At 41.9% G+C, this 20,753-nt stretch overlaps 2 protein-coding genes across 3 annotated transcripts in view; both read left to right on the top strand.

The window, feature by feature from the left end:
• The first annotated feature begins 381 nt into the window (after nt 1-381).
• On the top strand, nt 382-11,361 carry daglb (diacylglycerol lipase, beta). The gene is made up of 15 exons (XM_053640539.1): nt 382-947; nt 1,056-1,207; nt 1,480-1,654; nt 1,936-2,203; nt 2,310-2,432; nt 4,226-4,353; nt 5,719-5,848; nt 7,244-7,327; nt 8,001-8,078; nt 8,792-8,872; nt 9,004-9,131; nt 9,299-9,367; nt 9,531-9,603; nt 9,754-10,004; nt 10,604-11,361. The coding sequence occupies exons 1-15, from the start codon at nt 853-855 to the stop codon at nt 10,797-10,799; spliced, it is 2,031 nt and encodes a 676-aa protein (XP_053496514.1). The 5' UTR covers nt 382-852; the 3' UTR covers nt 10,800-11,361.
• Nucleotides 11,362-12,333: 972 nt separating this feature from the next.
• Nucleotides 12,334-20,753, top strand: part of spag9b (sperm associated antigen 9b) — a 54,363-nt gene continuing 45,943 nt past the window's right edge. For both annotated transcript variants that reach the window (XM_053640535.1, XM_053640536.1), the window contains exon 1: nt 12,334-12,972. In XM_053640535.1, coding sequence (XP_053496510.1) covers nt 12,673-12,972 — 300 coding nt within the window. In that variant the 5' untranslated portion in view covers nt 12,334-12,672. The remainder of the gene's footprint in view (nt 12,973-20,753) is intronic.

The following is a 20,753-nucleotide window of genomic DNA, read 5'->3' on the forward strand; positions in this document are numbered from 1 at the left end:
TATATGTAAACATCTGTTATGTGAAATAGTTTATTCAGGGCAAAACTAAATACAAAACGAATTGCAATTTTTATGATTTCTCTTATTTATTAATTTATTTACATTATTAACAAGTTAATAATTATTACAGTATCAACTTGTGACCCCAACTGTAGCTAGTCCGATAGACTGATAGATAATTATTTATTCATCGTCAGTAGCTGTTTTATTGTCATCATCATCATTAGAGATTGCTTAATTAATTAATCGATTTATTGTTATTATTATTATTATTATTATTATTATTATTATTATTATTATTATTATACACTAAATACTTCTCGGAACTATTCTACAGAGTGCTGAAATCCGTCGGAGGTTTTCAAGTGTTGCACCTACACAAAAAAAAAAAAAAGAAGAAGAAAAAAGGAAAACAACAACGACGTCATCCGCTGTTACTCAGAACCGGGAGAGCTCGCGGAGTGTCGCGTCCTGACGTGCGAGCTCTTTAAATCATCATTCACAAGAAACGTGAACTTCTTTCTTTCTTTTCTTCACGAATAGTATGTTTCGAAGTATGTTTAAATACCGGTCGGGTTAGTTTCTCTTGCTCACTTACTACACGTCACTGACAGTCCGTTGAAGCTGTTGATGTGTGATTCCTAGCACTAGCTGGATGGGTTGGTAAAAGCACTGAAATGCTCAAAATGCTGCTTTTTCGTTTGCGGTCCAGTTAGCAATAAGCTCTGAAGGATTCGGATCAGGGTTGGGATCAGGGTTGGGGTTAAGGACTTGCACTGATCTGTGTTTGGGCGGTGGCGAGGTTTCATAATCCTACATTACCACACAGCTAGCTTTCACTGCCGGGTCAGCATGCCGGGCATGGTCGTGTTTGGTCGGCGATGGGTCATCGCAAGTGACGATCTTGTATTGCCAGGAGCTTTTGAGTTGTTTATTAGGCTTGTCTGGTAAGTATAATGTGTATGGGGTTTAATCATGAACTCAGTTTCGTCTCCAAGTGTGCACAGATTACTGTTCTCATCAGGTGAATAAAACATGTCTTTCTTTTCTCATAGGTGGATTGGGACCCTAGCTCTGTACGTCACCCGCAAAGGAAAGTTTGACTGTCATGGAGGTTCTGTTCTTCACGGCTACCTTGTTGTTCTCCTCGTGCTGCTCGGCGTCATCATCGTGACCTTGTGTGCGGTCATTTACGTCAGTGCTCAAGGTAAGAATCCATAAAGACCGTCCCAGGATCCTCCATACTGAACATGCTGTTTTGTCTTTAATCTTCCGCACCTACTGATTTCTAGTCGTCCAGAAGAAGACCCGGTTCCTCGAATGGTTTCTCCCTGATGCTTTCTGAGGGAGTCGCCTCTGATTCACTCACTAGGAATCTAAATCGACAACCACAGCTGGGTTTCTTCAGAGCAGCTTCATGACAGTGTCAGTTGTTAATAAATAAAATGAACGTGCTCTTCTTTTGTTTCTTGATCTAAGGTACCATAATGAACCCAGGTCCTCGACGCTCGATGCCGGTCCTGGTGTATGTTCGTGGATTCCTTTTCCTCCCCGAGTTTGTGTGGGCCTGTCTGGGAGCCGTGTGGGTGTCCAATTACAGTATAGGATGCGAACCGGCTGAAGTTGGGCTCGTTGTTAGTACCGTGATCGTTAGGTGGGTGAAAAGCCGACCGTCATTACATGATAAATTGGATTTCACAGTAAAATCAATAACGTGAAGAGGCAATACACGTTCCTTGAACAGTTGACGAATACCGCTGGTTGCGTATAGCTTGTTATCAGTGAACTAATCTGCTTTATGACTTTTGACCCGAACAGGACTACTATTGCTTCGAATTTGAAAAAGTCATGTGGTTAATATTTTATAAGTGCTGTACACACTTCACACACATTATGATTCATAAGACGGACATCTGCTCTTGTCCTCTTCTCTAGCTGGATCATCTTTATCTCCATGGTGGTGGGTGTGCTGGTTGTGTTCGACCCGCTGGGCAGCCTACGGCATCCTCCTGTGACGGCTGAGCCTTTGGGCTTGAGGGATCTGGAAAGTAACGAGTCCTCGCAGCTCTTTTACACGGCGCGCTCGCTGGCCGCACGTGTGTGGGAGAGCCGGCTGCGTCTGCTGTGCTGCCACCTGCCTCAGGACGACAACCACAGAGCGGCTTTCTCCAGCATCTCCCAGCTCATCAGCGATTTCTTCTCGGTGAGCTCGGAAGCTGTGTCTAGACGACGTGTTGTTTTGTTTTTTTATTTGCTCGCTTGTGTTAAAATGCCCAAGACGGAATTGTTCACAGCATTCCTCTGTCTAGGACACGGACCTGGTGCCCAGTGACATTGCTGCAGGTCTGGCCCTTCTACATCAAGAGCAGGACAAAATGCAGCAGTGCAAAGACCCGGAAGACGTTATTTCCCACAGTCCCTCATCCCCCATAGTGAGTTTGCTTATCTGTAACTGGTCCAGTGTAAAGCGCCCGTGGAACAGCTTGAGAACTATGATTTGATTCGGTGTGCTCCTTTTGAAACAGGAAGTAAGGGAGGGCGGGTGTTGGATTTAAACAGTGGCGGAGCAAAGTTTTACCGATAGATTTGTAGAGAGTTTGCTCACAGCCGTGTAGGTTTTCTTCACTGCCATTTCGCCCACTGCACTTCGGATTGGTACCAGGCCATGGCTCGCAAGTTCCCAGCCTGAAAATGTTTTCCTCTTTCCCCCTTATATCAAGCCTCATGTGGCAGTGGGATGATTTGGAATAAGGTGTCAGAAGCAAAACTACATGAACAACCCACGTTCGATGCTAACTAACAGCTACTGTAGAACTATACTCGTTTACCGTTCTTTTACATGCATTATAGAGAGGTTTTGTGTCAGTCCAAGATGCTGATCTAAAATGTTTATGTATTTAAAATAAACTTAAAAAACCCAAACATTTATATATTTATATTTATAGATATGGTGGCTTATGTGTCCACAACTCTCAAAGACTATAATAAGTAAATAAATAAATAAAGAGACAAGTACAGAATGCTTAACTGTTTACTGCATGGTGTTGCAATATGGCAACAATTAATTTATCCCCAATTTTTTTGGTAGGAAATAATAATAAAAAAAAACTACTATTTTCCTATGTAACTGGAAAACGGGGGATTTAACTTTGACATAACAAAAAAAAAAAGCCATGTTACATGACCAGGAAGTGCTGTTTGCAATTTTCCTTTTCTGCAGTCACATGGCATGATGAAGGCCATCATAGGAGGGCTCTCAAAATTTGATCAATTTTTCAATATTTAGGCAAATATATCCATCCATCCATCCATCTTCTATACCGCTTTATCCTTTTCAGGGTCACGGGGAACCTGGAGCTTATCCCAGGGAGCATCGGGCACGAGGCGGGGTACACCCTGGACAGGGTGGCAAAACTATCTCAAGGACAAAAATTGAAAGTCTATCAGAGATATGTTAAAGGGATTGTTCACCCAAAAATGAAAACTCTGTCATCATTTACTCACCCTCGTATTGTTCCAAAACTGTATGACTGACTTTCTTCTGTGGAACATAAAAGAAGGGGCTCCAAAACTGGGCTCCAAAACTGTTTGGTTACCGACATTCTTCAAAATATCTTTGTTTGTGTTCTTCAGAAGAAAGCAATGCATACGGGTTTGGAACGACAGGAGGGTGAGTAAATGATGACAGAATTTTCGTTTTTGGCTGAACGATCCCTTTAACATTCGTTTGTCGTCATTTAAACAGGTTTATATATTTTGAGTCTTCTGTCAATTGGTAAAATTGAATAATGCGGTAAATCTCATACATTTTGTGTTATATGTGACTACAGGATAATTTCCACCACTGCACATTGTTGCCATACGACAACAATTTATCAACTACCCCAGAACTTTTCTTCCCAAATATTTTTATTACTTAACTAAATAAATTAATTTAAAAAAATTAAATAAAGAATGTTTATATAATATAGTACTTCATACAGAAGCGGGTTAAATAAACAATCAAAAGCCACATTTAGCAATTCCACAGAAAGTTTACAGAAAGTTTGAAATGGTTTTGTTTTAAACCAGTATGTACTGTATACTGTGGAATATGGTTTCTTGGAATATAGTTGTTGTTTTTTTTTCTTCTATGTGATGCGTGTAACGGTAAAATGTGTTCTGTCTTTGGGACGCTTGTGGACACTTGTGCACTTAATCTCTGTGTGTGTGTGTGTATACGCAGAGAGAAGATCTGGAGAGCGAGCTTGAGAAAGCAGCACATTACATGCAGTTCGCTGTAGCTGCTTATGGCTGGCCCATTTATGTCTACTTAAATCCTCTGACAGGATTCTGCAAGCTGAGTGGTGACTGGTATGTTTTCAGTGAACCTTCACAACAGCAGCCTATTTTTAGTGACTTTCACTTCCTTTAACTTCAGGCTTCTAATGTTGTTGCTGTCAGAATGGGAAAACGAATGGGGACAATTCTACTGCATGTAAATGAGTGCATGTGCTGTGCCTCCAGAAAGTATTCACACCTCAGTTATTATTTCTCGTCATGCTATATTGCGACATCAGATTTAAGTATATTAGAACGGGATGGCTTTTTTTTTTCTCTGCACGTTTTGAAGTGACATGTATTTAGACATGCTCAGAATTGTGAATACTAGTCCACTAATCCTAAAACCGGCAGATCAGATCAGTGCTGCTGTTGTAAACACCAAGGAGCGGCTCGTGAAGCTTTGAGGTAGAGTCGTTAGGAGGAAAACTGAATTAGATATTAGACAAGGTTATTAAAATAATTTGCGCGAACAATACGACACATCCCACACACTTCAATCAAGATCAATCAGGTAAAACCGGGTGCTCAAGCATGATAGGTGCAATTGTCAGAGAGGTGTCCAAGAGTCCTGAAGGGGTTAAAGAGCTCATTAGCTGAAACAGGAGAACCTGGGTGGACCTCACTGATATCATCAGCTCTTCACACCTCGAAAAGAAAATCCGAAAGCTTTTGGAAAAAGATTTCCAGATCAAGCGCGTCGGCGGTAGCGTCGTGCTTTTATGGTTGCGTTTCAGCTGGAGGAACTGGAAAGCAACACGGATGGAGCGGAGGAGGAAGCCAGAAAGCTCATAGAGACGCATCCAAGACAACTCAAATCTGTCACGAAAGGACAAGTCACAGCGAGAGCGCGATTTCTTATCAGTTTAGCTGTATTTAGGTGGTTTTTTTTTCTTTTTTTTTTTTTTTTTTACATTTTCTAATAATTCTGACGACATCTAGATACTTTAAGTTTTATTTTTGTAGAGAGTAACTTCAAAAGAAACAAAAAACAATCCCATTCTGATAAGCCTAGATTTGATATAGGCAATACATCCATTTTTACAATATGACCGAGAAAAATGTCTTCGTGTCTTTGGCTCTGAAAGCATTTGTCGTCCCCCCCCCATCCCCCCCGCCCCCCCGTTTTTTTTTTTATATCCTATCGTTTTCAATAAGATGTAAACGCTGAACATTTCTGTATTTTTCCAAGCTGGAGTTACTCTTTAACAGTTTGTTGCACAACAATCTGAGTGATGAAATGTTCCTGAGTTTTCCAGCTGTGAGTGAAGCAGTATGAGAGAGAGAAAAACAAGACTAATCAAGACTGTCTCAGTGAGCCTCACTTTCTCCTGTTTGGTTGACACGGTTATGCGTACATTAATGTGCTGTTAATGAATGTTCACTGTTCTCTTACAGCTGTCATAATCGTAATGCGACGGAGTACGACCTGGTCGGAGGCGACAACCCTGGCTGCCATTTCAGCTCCATCTTGCACATGACAGAACTACAGTACCGAGACTTCATTCACGTCAGCTATCATAATCAGGTATCAGATATACTATATGCATACATTACTGTGCAAAAAAAAAAAAAAAAAAAAAAAAAAAAATATATATATATATATATATATATATATATATATATATATATATATATATATATATATATATATAAAAAATTATGGTAGTTCAGTAAAGAAAACAGCATCTTAAGTGGTAAGAGACACACTGCAGACAAAAAACCACGATGAAGGCTGCTGGGTTTTGCTGCAAATATAAGAAGCAAGTCCGACAGTCAACGTCTCCAGAAGAACCGTGGCTGGTTCTGCAAGACGCTCAATAACACTTACAGCTCACTTCCTTCATTCATAAAACCGCACTAATTCTACCTGACATGTGTATATGATAAAAATGTAAATAAATCTGATTGCCATAGTGTCATCCGAATCGCTGTTCTACCTTCAGGCAGGAGTTGTACCGTGAGTGTGTCATGAATGTAAACGCATGATTCAAGACGCCTCTCCTAGTGTTTTAGTTTTTTTTTCAGTGATCTTCTGTCCATTTTATACCTCACACTAAGAACTGCTTTTCCTTGGACGGTTGAGTGAGTCTGCTTTGGGTTGATGAGCACAACCCCTTGTCAATCAAATAAACCCTCCCCTGTTTCCCTCTGATGTCATGTGACCTCGCCAGCTAACAACTGTTTGGATGATGCGTTTGTAGAGAAACACTAATTTTGTCTAAACTCATAGATGATCAGAATAAGAGATAGTAACTCTTCAGATGATGTTTTATTTTCAGCATGTCCTGAAGTGGTTTATTCCTCTTAGACCATAGCCATAAGCCCAAGGTTACACTTTTTTAAAAATGTATTAAAGATCAACATGTTTTACACGCTTTTTACCCGTTTGTAGTTACATTAATTATTGCAGAATGTCCATATAAAAAGTTAAGTAATCTTTGCCTCATCCCTCATCGGCTTCTCTTTTTTGCTCTCTCTTGAAATGTCACGTGACCGAGGATCCAGGAAACGCAAAGCTTACTGACTGTTACAAAGCACTGACACGGGAGACTCCTTCCATAAATGTTACATTAAGAGCTCCGTAATTTAAAAAATAAAAAGCTTCACCATATCATATCATGTTCTTTGTTCAATAATATATTTATAATTCATTAATGATTAGATTATTATTAGTTGGAGCTAAAAATGTGCTAATGATTTGATCATATGGGGCGTGAGCTTTACAATTTCGCTGTTACTGTAGAAAACTATAACTAGAACAGTGCATTCATTAATATGTATTAATATAAACCTGTGAGAATATACGGTGTTATCAAATGTGTAAAAAAACAAAAAAAAACAAAACAATAACACACTGAGCTATGTGTTTAATGTGACAGTTTTGAGTAAATATGCCTGTGCTTTGTCGACTGCTCTGTAGATATATGAGATCCCATTCATTGTTGCTCTGGATCATAAGAGGGAGGCTGTGCTGGTTGCTGTGAGGGGAACACTATCGCTAAAGGTGAGTGTTGATTGACTTATTGCCTTGATGTTTTTAAGATTGGACAGAGACGTATGCTATAAGTATGTGAACACCTGACTTTCACACCCATATGTGTGCCTTGCCACAAAGTTGGAAGCACACAACCTTCACTGTAACTAAGAAGCCTAAATCTGTTCTACCATGACGATGCACCTATGCACAAAGTGAGCTCCAGGAAGACACGGTTTGCCAAGGGTGGACTGGAAGAACTCCTGCACAGAGCCCTGACCTCAACCACACTGAACACCTTTAGGATGAACTGGAACACTGACTGCACCCCAGACCTCCTCTCCTGACATCATGTGGCTGAATGAGGAGCGCAAATCCCCACAGCCACGCTCCAAAATCTAGTGGAAAGCCTTCACAGAAAAGTGGAGGTTATTATAACAGCAAAGCGGGCACTAGATATAGAATGGGATGTTCAACAAGCACATATGAATGAGATGGTCAGGTGTCCATAAACTTTTGACCATATAGTGTAAATTGTATGAAATAACGTGATGCTACATTTCTCGTCCTTATTGATTTGTCATGTCCAATTAATATATATATATATATATATATATATATATATATATATATATATATATATATATATATATATATATTATTGTTGTTTATTGCATCTGTCATTTTGGTGTGTGTGTGATAGGACGTGCTGACGGACCTCTCTGCCGAGTGTGAGAACCTGACTGTGGACGGTGTGTCAGGAGCCAGCTATGCACACAAGGTAACAAGAAACCCCTTAAGAGAAGCGGTTCTTGTATAGAAAATTCCTGTTCACTTTCTCTCAAAAATGCTACTTCACCAGAACTATTAGGTATGACGGTCTATATTAAATGGGTAGTACTTGGTGTAGCGGGTAGCGTTGACACCTCCTAGCTCCAGGCTCTCAGCTTGTTAATGTTTTCATGTTCTCCCCATGTCCTTGTGGGTATCATCTGGGCTCTCCAGTTTCCTCCTACCTTGCAAAAACCTGCTTATGGGTTGATTGTCTACACCAAAACGGCCCTGGGTATGAATGAGTGCGTGTGTGTGTGTGTGTGTGTGTGTGTGTGTGTGTGTGTGTGTGTATGTGTGTGCATGCATGTTGCACTGTGATTGGCTGCCATCCCAGGACAACCAGGGCATTTTACTGGTTCACACCCAGTGTTCCTGGGAAGTATACAGTATATTGACGTGATATCGCGTTATAACCAACAAGGTGTGTTTAATAAATCTTCCCAGTGTCTGATACACTCAGACCAGTACCACATTACCATGTTATTACCACCACAGAGTCACTGTTATGCTGAGAATGATCCATTAAATGGAGAGAGTAGAGAGGGGACTGACGAGTGGACTTTAGTCGGCAATGGTATACCTACAAAATGTAGTAAAATGTCTACAGAATGTAGATGTCTAAAGGTAGGAAAGTTAAGAAAGTTTCTTTCTGTTTCACAGGGCATATCCCAAGCAGCTGGTTATATTTACAAGAAGCTGGTTAACGATGGCATCCTGAGGCAGGCTTTCAGCATTGCTCCTGTAAGTCTTGATTTGATCCCTACCTGGTTCTTGTATTCATTCTTTGATTGATGATTGGAGTATACCTGTATATGTACGGTGATTAGAAGTTGTGTGTGTGTGTGTGTGTGTGTGTGTGTGTGTGTGTGTAGGCATACAAGTTGGTCATCACGGGTCACAGTCTGGGTGCAGGCGCAGCAGCACTTTTGGCTGTCCTCCTCCGCAGTACTTACAGCACACTGCAGTGCTACGCTTTCTCACCACCAGGGGGCCTCATGAGGTCTGTCTGTCCACTTTCCTTGGAACATTTAAACAATCTGGTGGAGGTCTAAAAGTTCATCGCCACCACGACCCTATCATGATTATTTGTAAATAGAGTGAAATGTTACTAAAGATATAAATGCTGTCTTCATTAAACGTTCCAGCTGATGTCATGTCTTTCTTTAGTAAAGCGCTGGCTGAATACTCCAAGCAGTTTGTGATCTCTGTGGTTCTGGGAAAGGATCTGGTTCCCAGGTGAGGATTATGCCGAAGGTAGTCATAGATAGATTGATTCTATATGATTTTATTAAGCGTGAATTATGGGATGTATCGTGCTTCCATGCTACGCTATGTCATGCTATGATTCAGTCTTCGTACTTCTGTTCGTTTCACTTCCCTAAAATGACCTATTTTTCAGATTGAGTATTCCAAACATGGAAGATTTGAAGAGGAGGCTATTAAAGATGGTGTCTAATTGCAGTAAACCGAAGGTGAGTGGTTCGAGTTCTAAGGTGTTCAGCTTTTCAGCCAATTGGAAATAACTGCCAGAGTGTTTTTGGGGTTTTTTTTGTCCCCCCCCCCCTCGATTTATACCGCTTCCCTCATGAACTTCTGTATTTTTTGTTCCCTCTGTCCAACAGTACAAAATCCTCTTGCACGGCTGCTGGTATGAGGTGTTTGGCGGAACCCCAGATGACTTTCCCACAGAAATGGAGAACCGGCGGGAGGAGCAACTGACTCGACCTTTGCTCGGCGAGGAGAGCCTGTTGGTGCGTGGTTCCACCTCCTACCAGAGCCTGTCTTCAGACGACTCCCCCACCAACACCACCCACCTCCCGCTCTACCTGCCTGGCCGCATCCTATACATCACAGAGGAGGGACCCTCGCGCAGGTCAGAGCCCACCTCACTCTCGGTTTAGCATGAACATAGTCACCCCATACCTCACAAAGAATCTGAGATCACCACGAAGCTGCACTCTATTTGTATACAGATCCAACAGAAAGATCGTAAGAGTACAGATCTGGCACAGATACCGAAATGCTTTCTTTTCAGAATCATGGAAAAACTACCAGCGCTTGTTAATTAGCACACATACATTCCAGCCCAGTTACAGTCTGGTAATCGCTTCTGGAATGTTCCCTTTTCAAACCCTCGTCTGCCCAACTTTATTAAACCTTTTAAGAATGATAAGCTATGTTCGAGTAGTTGGAGTAATCCAGATATTTTTTTTTTAAATCTGTGAAATAGGTTGGCAAAAGAATATGTGACTTGTGTGTGTGTTTTAGTAAACTGTTGCGTCTGTTCTTTTTATTGATATACAGACGTTTTCACTTTAGCGTTTTTGTTTTGTTTTGTTTTTCTTAATCTGCAAATGTAAAGGTTCCATAAAACAAGTGGATGGAAATACAACAATAGAAATGTGCTGTGTCGCTAAAACGATTTCTGTCTTTCTTGTCTTGTTACCGACTCTCCTGAAACCCAAAATCCAGGCTGTGCTTCTCTCAGGTGCGTTACCGTGCCGAGTGGTCGAGTGCGACGGCGTTCAACAGTGTGCTGATCAGCCCGCGCATGCTCGTCGACCACATGCCAGACGTGGTCCACAAGGGGCTGCTCAGCCTCACAAAGGAGCGACACTCGTTCCTCTGCCCCTCGTCTGCCAGCAACGCTCACCTGAACGTCATCTGAGCTCCTACTGCCTCCGGCTCAGATCCTGAAATGACTGTGGCAGTGAATGCACAACACGGCTGGAGGGAGCTGCGCCGTTTAAGACCCTGCTGCCTCAGCCTCGGGAGCTGTTCGGCTCTTTCGGATTTTATCAATATGTTGTCATTTGCCATTTCGTTGCTGTATACATGCATCGGTCTTAGTGTTCAAAGCCCAGTGTGTATTTCTCAACAGTAAGTCATAATGCCACATTTATGAAAGTCATTATTTTTATTTATTTGTGGAAAGCTCAAGATTGACAATTAGGACATGTAAGGGAAAGACATTTAAGTAACTGTGTAGCAGTGGTGTCCTGTTTGGTGCTTTATGTTTATTCAAAATTCAGGTTCTGTGAAGAGTGGTATGAGATCAGAGCAAGAACGTCATAATCACACAACTGCAAATGTGCAGATGCAGATTTGATGTACATTCAGTTTGCATGAGAACTATTAAATGTGGGCTCATTTACTACAATACATGTTTTGCTCATAAACATTCTGGCTGTGACAATTTTCATAATTAATAAATGTCAGTGAGAATCATGGAGTTGTGTTGGGTTTCAGTTGTGATTAAACAATGAAAGGATAATCATATTTAATAAGGAAAATGATTTGATTTAAGGCTAAAGGTTTGTAGCAGGGTAGCGTTTCTGTATCAGAGCTCGAGTGTCTCCGGTTCGTTCCTGAGCTGTCTGTTTATATCCCTTTGTGTGTTCACATTGGTTTCTTCCAACCTCACAAAAACATGCTGGTATGTGAAATGGTGACTCTAATTTTCCCCTGTGAGTGAGTGAGTGCGAGCATGTGTATGTGAGTCCGAACATGTGTATGTGATTGAGTATGTGAGTGAGTGCGAGTGTGAGTGAGTGAGTGTGAGCGAGTGTGAGTGTGTGTATGTGAGTGAGTGAGTGAAGCGATGCTATGCGATGCCCAGGTGATGGACTGACATACAGGGTGTATTTTCACCTTCGCCTCACACTTCCAGGGTTGAGGGTTCGATTCCCGCCGCTGCCCTGTGTGCATGTAGATTGCATGTTCAACAGGTGCTGCGGGGGTTTCCTCCCCCAGTCCAAAGACATGCATGGTAGGCTGATTAGCATGTCCAGAGTGTCCGGAGTGTATGAATGTGTATGTGATTGTGCCCTGTGATGGATTGACACCCTGTCCAGGGTGTACCCTGTCTTGTGCCCCATGCTCTCTGGGATAGGCTACAGGTTCCCCATGATCCTGTAGGATAAGCGGTATAGAAGATGGATGGATGGATGGATGGATGATGTTATGTCTCTGGGTCTTGCTATCAAACTGTGTAACTTGTTGACTGTTTCAGATCATGTACTTATCCGTGTGATTTTTTTTTAGTCCAAATTACTAAAAGATAATCAGTACATTGTACGATAACAGAAACGTGTCTAGGATGTTCATGAACACCTCCACTGAGTTAAATATAAATGTCAGATCCCATTTTTTTTCCTCCGTTGCCGCCCACCCCACTTTTAGAAAGTGACGTCACGCCTCGACGCTCCAGTCAACAACTCTTCAGGTCGGGACTTTAGTTGGAAACAAGTGGAGAATATGACTGTCCGTTTAACCTACCCTCTCTGAAGAACCTGTCTAGGAGATAGCCAAGTGGCTTCGTTTATCCTATTTTTTATTTTTATTTTTTTTTTTTTACTTCCAGTCCTTTTTATAAAGTTACTTGGAGTCAGTTCTGAGTGCGAACTTTAACTGTAAACACTTCCAAAGCTGGAAGGTCGCCTGGCTAGCTCGCTAGCTAGCTATCTTAAGTAGTTAGCTAGCTAGCTAGCTAGCTGCGTTTTCCGAGCCAGCAGAGTAAAAAGAAAAAAGAAGGGGGGTAAATGGAGCTGGAAGACGGCGTCCTTTATCAGGAGGACTCGGGAAGTTCGTCCATGATGTCGGAGAGGGTGTCCGGCTTGGCGAGCTCCATCTACCGCGAGTTCGAGCGCCTGATAAGAAAGTACGACGAGGACGTGGTGAAGGAGCTGATGCCGCTGGTGGTGGCCGTGCTGGAGAACCTGGACTCGGTGTTCGCGGAGAACCAGGAGCATGAGGTGGAGCTGGAGCTGCTCAAAGAGGACAACGAGCAGCTCGTCACTCAGTACGAGCGCGAGAAAGCGCTGAGGAAAGGCGTCGAAGAGGTGCGGGGTTTATGTTTTTGTTTTGGTTCAGAGAAACACTATAGAGGTAGGTTAAGTTGCTCATGAGCAGGCGTGTTTTATAACTTAGACCAGGGGTGCACAAACTTTTGTCTTGCAGGGATCTCTTCTTATGATTGCAATACACTTTAATGTCTGAACAGCTGTTCATCAGGCAAATAGGTTCATCATCATCATCATGACCAACTTGTCTTGAACCCTCAACCTTCCACTTTTAAAACCCAAACTAGTTGTAAAAATGTTGTACTTGAAGATGTTTTTAAGTCAGTGATCGTGCGAATCTTTCAAAACATCCGAAGCCTGTCCCAGGAACACTGTGGGTGAGGTGGGAATACAGCCAGGATGGGACATGCGGATATTCACACGTCCATTAAAAGCAATTTAGGGCAGCCTGGCGTGCACAGATACTCGACACTAGGGATGGACGATATGGACTTCAAACTATATCACGATATGTTCTGGTATTTATTTCCGATAACGATATCAGTGATGATATAAATATAGTACCGTGCACTGCTGTTTATGGCTACAAGTGATGGCTGTATGCAGTCTTGAGAGCCTCAGAAACACAAACATTGATCTAAAAGTAAAAGTGATTTTCTGGAAGCAAACCAGTTCCAGATTGTAGAGGTACAGTAGCTCCTCGTTTAGCGATGAACTCCTCCTCAGCTTCACGTCCGCCTTCCGCCGTACTTGTCTTCGCGCTGCACGTGAGCTGCGAACCGGTCGCACAAGGAAATACGTTATCAACTAGGCTTTATCGTTATTATCACAGGAAGACTCATTATTATAATGGGGAGAATTTCAACCGGTATATCGCAAACGATAAGATATCGCCCATCCCTACTCGACACGGACAGAAAGCTGAGCTCAGGATCGAACCAGGATGGACTAACACTACCCTCCGTCCCACAGAACTGCCTGAAAGAACCTCGTTCAAGCCACTAGTTAAGATTAGTCAACTACAATAAGTAAATAATTACTGTAACAGTTTTATTGTTCAGTCCGTACAGGATTTCAGAGTTTTTTTTTTCTGATTGTTGCGCCCAAAAATGCTTCATTTTCAAAATTTGTGATGCAACTTGCGGCATTTTTAGCCCTCCCCGAATTTGCGAAATAGCAGTTGCACGAAATAATTTTGCGCAGTGATGTTTATTGGTAAATGAGACCTTTTAGCTCTACTCACGTTCGACGCACGTGAATCGAAGAGGGCTTCGGGTGAGCGCGCGTTGCGATGACGTCACGTGACGCATCTAGGCCCAAATCTGCGGTGATCTCGAAAGAATCTCCTAAGAATATTGCGGCGTTTGCTGGATTTTGCGTTATTTTCTGCGATCGCGAAATCCCCCCGGAGGGACGGAATAGTGGGCGATGTCCAGCGCTGTCGCAACACCGAATATACAGCGTGAACCAAAAGTCTTCATACATACGGTAGGGGAGTGTGTTTAACAGCACCATGTGGATGTCCACTTCTCGGTCGGCCCGCAACACTTCCAGTCTTTTTTAATTGGTTAATAAGTTTGGCGGCAGTGTCGTGTGTGTGTGAGAGAGATGCGCTCGCCACGTTTCCTGTTAACATCCATCGCGACCTTGCGACAGCTTCCCGATCCAGCCGCGAGAATGATTTCAATATGTTCTTCTTTTGTCAAAAAAACCAAGTATGAAAAATTTCAGAAGACATTTTGATTAAAAGTGTTAATATCCCCTACGTATGGACTTTTGGGACACCCTGTATTAGTAAAAATTGCAGACTGTATCACTTTCTCCAGGGGACATGCTCGCTGTATTGAAGTTTGCAAGCAGCGCAGTGTTTCAAACTCGGACTCGAGTTCAGCGTGTAGTCTTCGTTTACAGCTGCTTGCGTGCGTTTTGAGATATAGGATTACGCATAAACGTAGCACAGTGCTCAGCTCATTAAACCGAATCGCATTACTCTCATTCTGCTGTTTATCAGGTTTGTATTCATACTTGTCGAAAGTATGGTTGTGATACCGAAAGGGAAAACGTGTTATTAAGTTTAAAGTTTCAAAAGAGTTTTCGCTTGAAGCTTTAATATTAAAAACACCTTAGTGAATACGTTAAAAAAATGTTTTTTGTTGCAAACGAATCCTCGGATAGAAATGCAGGTTGCTTACTGGTTTTCGAGATCCTGACCTGCACGTGGATTATAGGATCCCAATTGAATTTAGTACCGCAATGATTAATTGCACTCTGCGTCCCGCTTTGGGCTTTTGCTCAAGCATGTGATGTTACAAGTCACATGCATGGCAGGAACTCTGAAATAGAAAGGGGAAAAAAAAAAAAAAAAAAAAAAGTCAAAGCTGTAAAGTCCCTTGTCCTGTCCCTCGAGATGTGTGAAGTCAGATTGTTTCTCTGCTCAACTTCCAGGTGACTGCGTGATTCGTCTAATTGTTAAACGCACACACGCACATAAAGAAATGATTAAAGGCGCACCTTAGCAAATGAGCAAGTCCCATCATGTTAAGACTGTGGATGTCACCATGCGCTGTAAAAAGACCTAATGGAGGAAGCGGTCTGGTAAACGTATTTACTATTCAGTCTGTACAAGATTTCGTGGAGTTTTTTTTGTGTGATTTGTTGCGCCCGGAAATGCATGATTTTGTTACGGCTGTTTTTTCAGAATTTGCAATGCAACTTGCGGCGTTTTTTTTTTTTTTTTATTGCAGGAAAACTACTCGGATTAGTGCAATTCACTAAATAGTTTTGCATGGTCTTTCGCAGTGGTGATTGTTGGTAAATGAGACCTTTTTAGCTGTACTCCTGCTCCCCTGTTCCATGCACGTGAATCAAAGAGGGCTTTGGCTGAATGCACGTTGTGATGACGTCACATGACGCGTCTTGGCCCAAATCAGCGGTAATTTCGAAAATCCTCAGAGTATTGCGGAGTTTGGAGGAGTCCTTGATGGAGATGGAGCAGTGGTTTTAGGATCCTCTTTATGGAAAGGGGTGAACATGTAATGCCTGCGAATTGGACAAAATAAGGGGAACAAATAACGGTCTTGTCAAAAAGCTGCCATTGGTTTATGTATGTACGAGGTGCTCGGCGCCTGGAGCATGCGGGTCTTTCAGTGCAGTAGGTGATTTCTTGGATGTTTGCATTAAACAGTTGGGGTGGACCACCTATCAGAAAGTAATGACTTGTGAACAAAACATGTTTTGTTGTATGATTAAACAAAATGGCGACGATGAGCTTCTACAGAGAGGCCGATGTTGCTGTCTTCCCTGCGACCTTGTCTGAAGTAGACGTCAATACAGAAGCAATATAGGACATGGGTTCTTACGTTTAACTCCTTTAACGGTAAAATATATTCCATGGACCCTCTCGGTGCAGATTTTTTCTATGAACATAAACTATTCCAATATTATGCTCATTATTTAAAAGTGTGCAGTAATATTCTAACTATTTATTGTCGCGATCAAGCTTTTGTTTCCTACCACTGGCTTGGACTTGACGTTGTTTACAAGCCACAGTGCTTTGTTTGACATGTTTTTATTTATCAAGGCCTAAATAACAATTGTGTGGTGCTCACCAGCGTCTATAAACAAATAAATATCCGACTCATACCAGCTCTTGGTTAGGCCCGCTCTACTTTGCAACGTTGGTTCAGTTCGTTGATGTTTGCGGGCATTCATTTATGCACAGCTCTCTTAAGATCCTGCCACAGCATCTCAATGGGGTTGAGGTCTGGACTTTGACTTTGCCATTTAAACACCTCTATTTTTGTCATCTTTAGCCATTCAGATGTCGATTTGCTGGTGTGCTTGCGATCTTTGGTCATGTTGCATGACTCAGTTTTGGTCCACCTTAAGCTGCTGGACAGACAGCCTCACATTTGTCAAGAATATTGTGGTATAAAGTGAAGTACATGGTTGTCTTGATGACTGCAAGTTTCCCAGGTCCTGTGGCTGCAAGACATGCTCAAATCATCACCCCTCCACCACCATGCTTGACAGTTGCTATGAGGTGATTTGTGATGATGTGCTGTGTTTTGGTCTGTGCACGATGACATCTCCACCTTGGTCTCATCAATCCAAAGGATGTTGTTCCAGAGCTTTTGTGGTTTGTTCAGATGCAATTTTGCAAACATAAGTCATGCTCCATATTCTCTTTTGGACAGAACGGGCTTTTTCCTAGCTACCCTTCCACGAAAGCCATACTTGTTCAATGTTTTTTCGATTGCGCTCTTATGAACATGAGCAGTAACATGCCTACAGAGGCCTGTAGGTCACATGATGTAGCTCTTGGGTTTTTCTTCACAACTCTGAGCATTAAACGCTCTGACCTAGGACTGAATTTGCTGGGATGCCTGCTCATGGCCTTTCTCACTGTAGAATGGTGAATTTCAAATTGTTCAGAGATGGCCTTATAACCATTCTCCAGATTGGTGAGCAGCAACATTTGCTTCTCTGAGGTCATGGCTGTTGTCCTTTCCTTCTTGGCCTGATGTAGAGACACACCTGAGTGCTCCAGAACACCGAACCTCCAAAAGACTCATTGATGATTAACCAATCTTGTGCGTTGTTTGTTTGTTTGTTTATTTATTTATTTATTTAATTTATAAAGTAACAACTGACTGCTAATGACTCTTTTAATGACTGGAAGTTGGTGAGGACCACAGAATTATGTAGGCCCTGATAAATAAAAACATAGAATTGAAGGACGGTGTACTTTCTTTTTCCCAAGCTTTGAACAGGAAGGACGCTGCTGTCTCACTATAGGTAATCTAATTAAAATACGTTACTTCCTATTCGTAGTGATGCTTCAAATAATCATTGTTTTGCAAAAGTCATAGTGAGGTTGGTCATGTGTGATGCTTTTATAGACTGGACTTAGTAAATGGAGGTCATATAGGCTGCTATCCAATGAACATCCTGTTTCAGGATGCTTTAGGTGCCATGGAAGCTATTTGATATGATCCCTGCAGATGAGTCTGTGTGGATTATGAAATGGAGCAGTGCGGATCGTGCAGTCATTTAGGTCAGTTGCAGCGAGACCCTGCCTCCACATCGGAGCTGCCTGCCAGTTGCTGCTGCTCAACAGTCACCCGCTTGTTCTGTATAAACCCGCAGGGACACCACGATCCATCGAAACACACAGGGGGACACACTGCCTGGCTTCTGTATCTCGCTTCCCGACTCGCCCTCTTTTATATGCCTGGCCTTCCTTGTGATGGCGACCGGCGAGAGAAAGCGCTCCTCTTTCTTCAAAGGCAGGCTCACTTTCAGGTCACATGAGCCTTTTATGCGTAGCAGCTGAAGTGAAGAGCTGGCGCACGACCCTTTTGCGTTACCGCTGAGTGTTTTGGTTGCCTTCGGTGCACTCGCTGGTACACTGTTCTGCATGATTCTGCTCATTATGAGTAGGAAAATGTGAAATAAGTCAGTCGCACAAAAGCAAGAGAAATGGAGGCCTAGAGTGTGTGATTACAGAGTTGAGGATGGAGAATGTCAACGAGTGATGGCATTTACAAACTTATTGCTAATGATAAATCAATCAGTCCACATATTTAGTGAACTGTGTTCCTCTAATTTGGACTAATTTCATTAAACTTTGACATCATGACAGTATATGCAGTTGATGCTTTTTCTGGTCCTTTTCAAACGTCTGTGAATCTTTTGTTAGAAAATCTTCAAGGGTGGGGAAAATCGGTAACTGGGCATCCAGGACAAGAAGATTAGATTTTTTTATTCATAGTCCCTCACGGACAAGTAGGCTTAATAGCCTAGCGATAACTGGTGTTTATTTCTTCTTTCTTGGAGAGAAAGAAGAAATTTCACCTTTCTTGTTTCTTATTTCACCTTTCTTGTTTAAAATAAACACACTGAATAAAAACCGGAGAAAGCAAAAAAAAAAGCCTACTCCGGTTTTTATTCAGTGTGTTTATTTTAAACAAGAAAGGTTTCACGTGGTGTGGTGAACCGTAACGCTCTAACTATAGTGCATGCTACTCATCCTGAATCAGCTTTAATTAGGTGGATTATTTAGCATGCACGGTTGACACATGACCGTTTCAGAATCAGGATCGTGTACAGAAACACTGTAAAAACGAGCAAGTGCTGTGCAAAGCAGTCGTATAGTAAACACTCTCGCTTACTCCATGTGGTTAAACATATCCAGGAAAAATACATCAAGACGTTAATCAGAGTTGAGTAATATAATATCGTATGTGCTATATGATTATTATTTATTGCATTATAGGCCGTTTTCTGCCCCCAGTCAGTTTCAGGACAGACAAAGCATGGGAATGGGCTTGCACTTGCTCAGTGGGCTAGCTGATTAATTTTTCATTCGTTCCCCCCTGAGGTTAGAAGACTGACGTGTTTTGAAATGCATGGACCTTAAGTAAAGCTGTATTAAAGACTAACGTGCATTCTGTGCAAATCTTGGACATGACTGCAATTCTCCAGCAAGTTAGAGACTGATTCTAGCACAAAGTGTTAGCTACAACTACGTAGATTAGTTTACTTGCAAGTTTATGAGCGCAGGCAGAGTGTAGGTCACTTCAGAATTAGCCTGCCTAACATATAGTACTGTGTCAGTATAAAACTGACCAACCTCTACCCTGGTGCCATTTGTGAGATTCTGAATATTTTAGTCATTTATAGCTTGAGCAAAATAATCACTTGGCCAGGTGATGTGTGTCTCTAGACATAATCCCTCTGTAAGATCTGTGTCATTTATATATAGCCACACTTCTAAGCTAAGTATGAAATGGACACTTAATTTGTTTGGAGATGCAGAGAGGAAATGTCAGGGAAGGGCCAGGAATGTACTCGGGGGAAAAGAACTTCCTGCAAAGCCCCTCTTTGCAGCCAGGATGCTTCTTGGACCGGCTTTTTTCTCATGCATTGGTTCACACCATTGGTACATAGTCCTCTATATAAAATTGATGCGCTTTTGTTTTAATGAAACAGCATTTACAGGGCTCTACAGTGCAACCATTTCACTCGCGTCTGCGATTGAAAAGTACTTTGTGCGACCGTGAAAAAATATTTATTCGCACCGGTGCGAGTGACCTGTTCGGAGTTAATAAAAACTACAACTCCAAAATGCATCTACACCGCGCAACAGTTACTTTCATCACCTCAGTCAAGTGTGCAAATACGGCAAAGAAGCCATTATGATGACAAAAGTTGTACATTGTACATCATCTGCTTCTCTCAACAAACCGCCATCTTCTATTGATCCCGCAAAATGACGTGAATCTGCGACTGTGTCATGCTCGTGTAGACACAGCGGCGTCAGGCGGAGTAAATTAATAATAATGCTAAGGCTACAAGGTGGGTTCAATTCAGACTTCTTTATTAAATAATTCCTCACCGATCATAATCAAGAGTAGCAGCTGTTCAGTCTGTAAACATACGGTACGCTGCTGCTCTCCCTTCACTTTCTTCACCAACTGTAATAGACAGCGCATTCACTTCATTTAAGCTCACAGTTGCCAGATATCACTAGAAAAGTCAACTCCAGTGTTCTTGTTTTGATTTAATCCCCCCAAAACCACAATATTATCAGCAGACATGGCAACACTGTACTGGGGGAACTGATCTAAAAGGAACAACTGATAAACAAATAGAATGAAAAGAAAGAAAATGTGCTTGGTTATAAAAAAAATCATTTGATATTTAAAAAAAGATATAATAAATTTATAAAATATAAATAAAATGAAAAATAAAATGTTTAATTACTATGGGTTGCATTTAATATCAATTTGACATTAAGTTTAATAAGCTATTTCCTA

The sequence above is a fragment of the Ictalurus furcatus genome, chromosome 13, assembly GCF_023375685.1.
Source record: "Ictalurus furcatus strain D&B chromosome 13, Billie_1.0, whole genome shotgun sequence".
NCBI classification, from domain to species: domain Eukaryota; kingdom Metazoa; phylum Chordata; class Actinopteri; order Siluriformes; family Ictaluridae; genus Ictalurus; species Ictalurus furcatus.

Bases quoted from the DNA above. Each gene is read 5' to 3' on its own strand.
- daglb (XM_053640539.1), top strand. From the start codon at position 853: ATGCCGGGCATGGTCGTGTTTGGTCGGCGATGGGTCATCGCAAGTGAC. The intron at 948-1,055 runs GTAAGTATAATG...CTTTTCTCATAG, and splicing joins TTGTTTATTAGGCTTGTCTG to GTGGATTGGGACCCTAGCTC. The intron at 2,204-2,309 runs GTGAGCTCGGAA...TCCTCTGTCTAG, and splicing joins TCATCAGCGATTTCTTCTCG to GACACGGACCTGGTGCCCAG.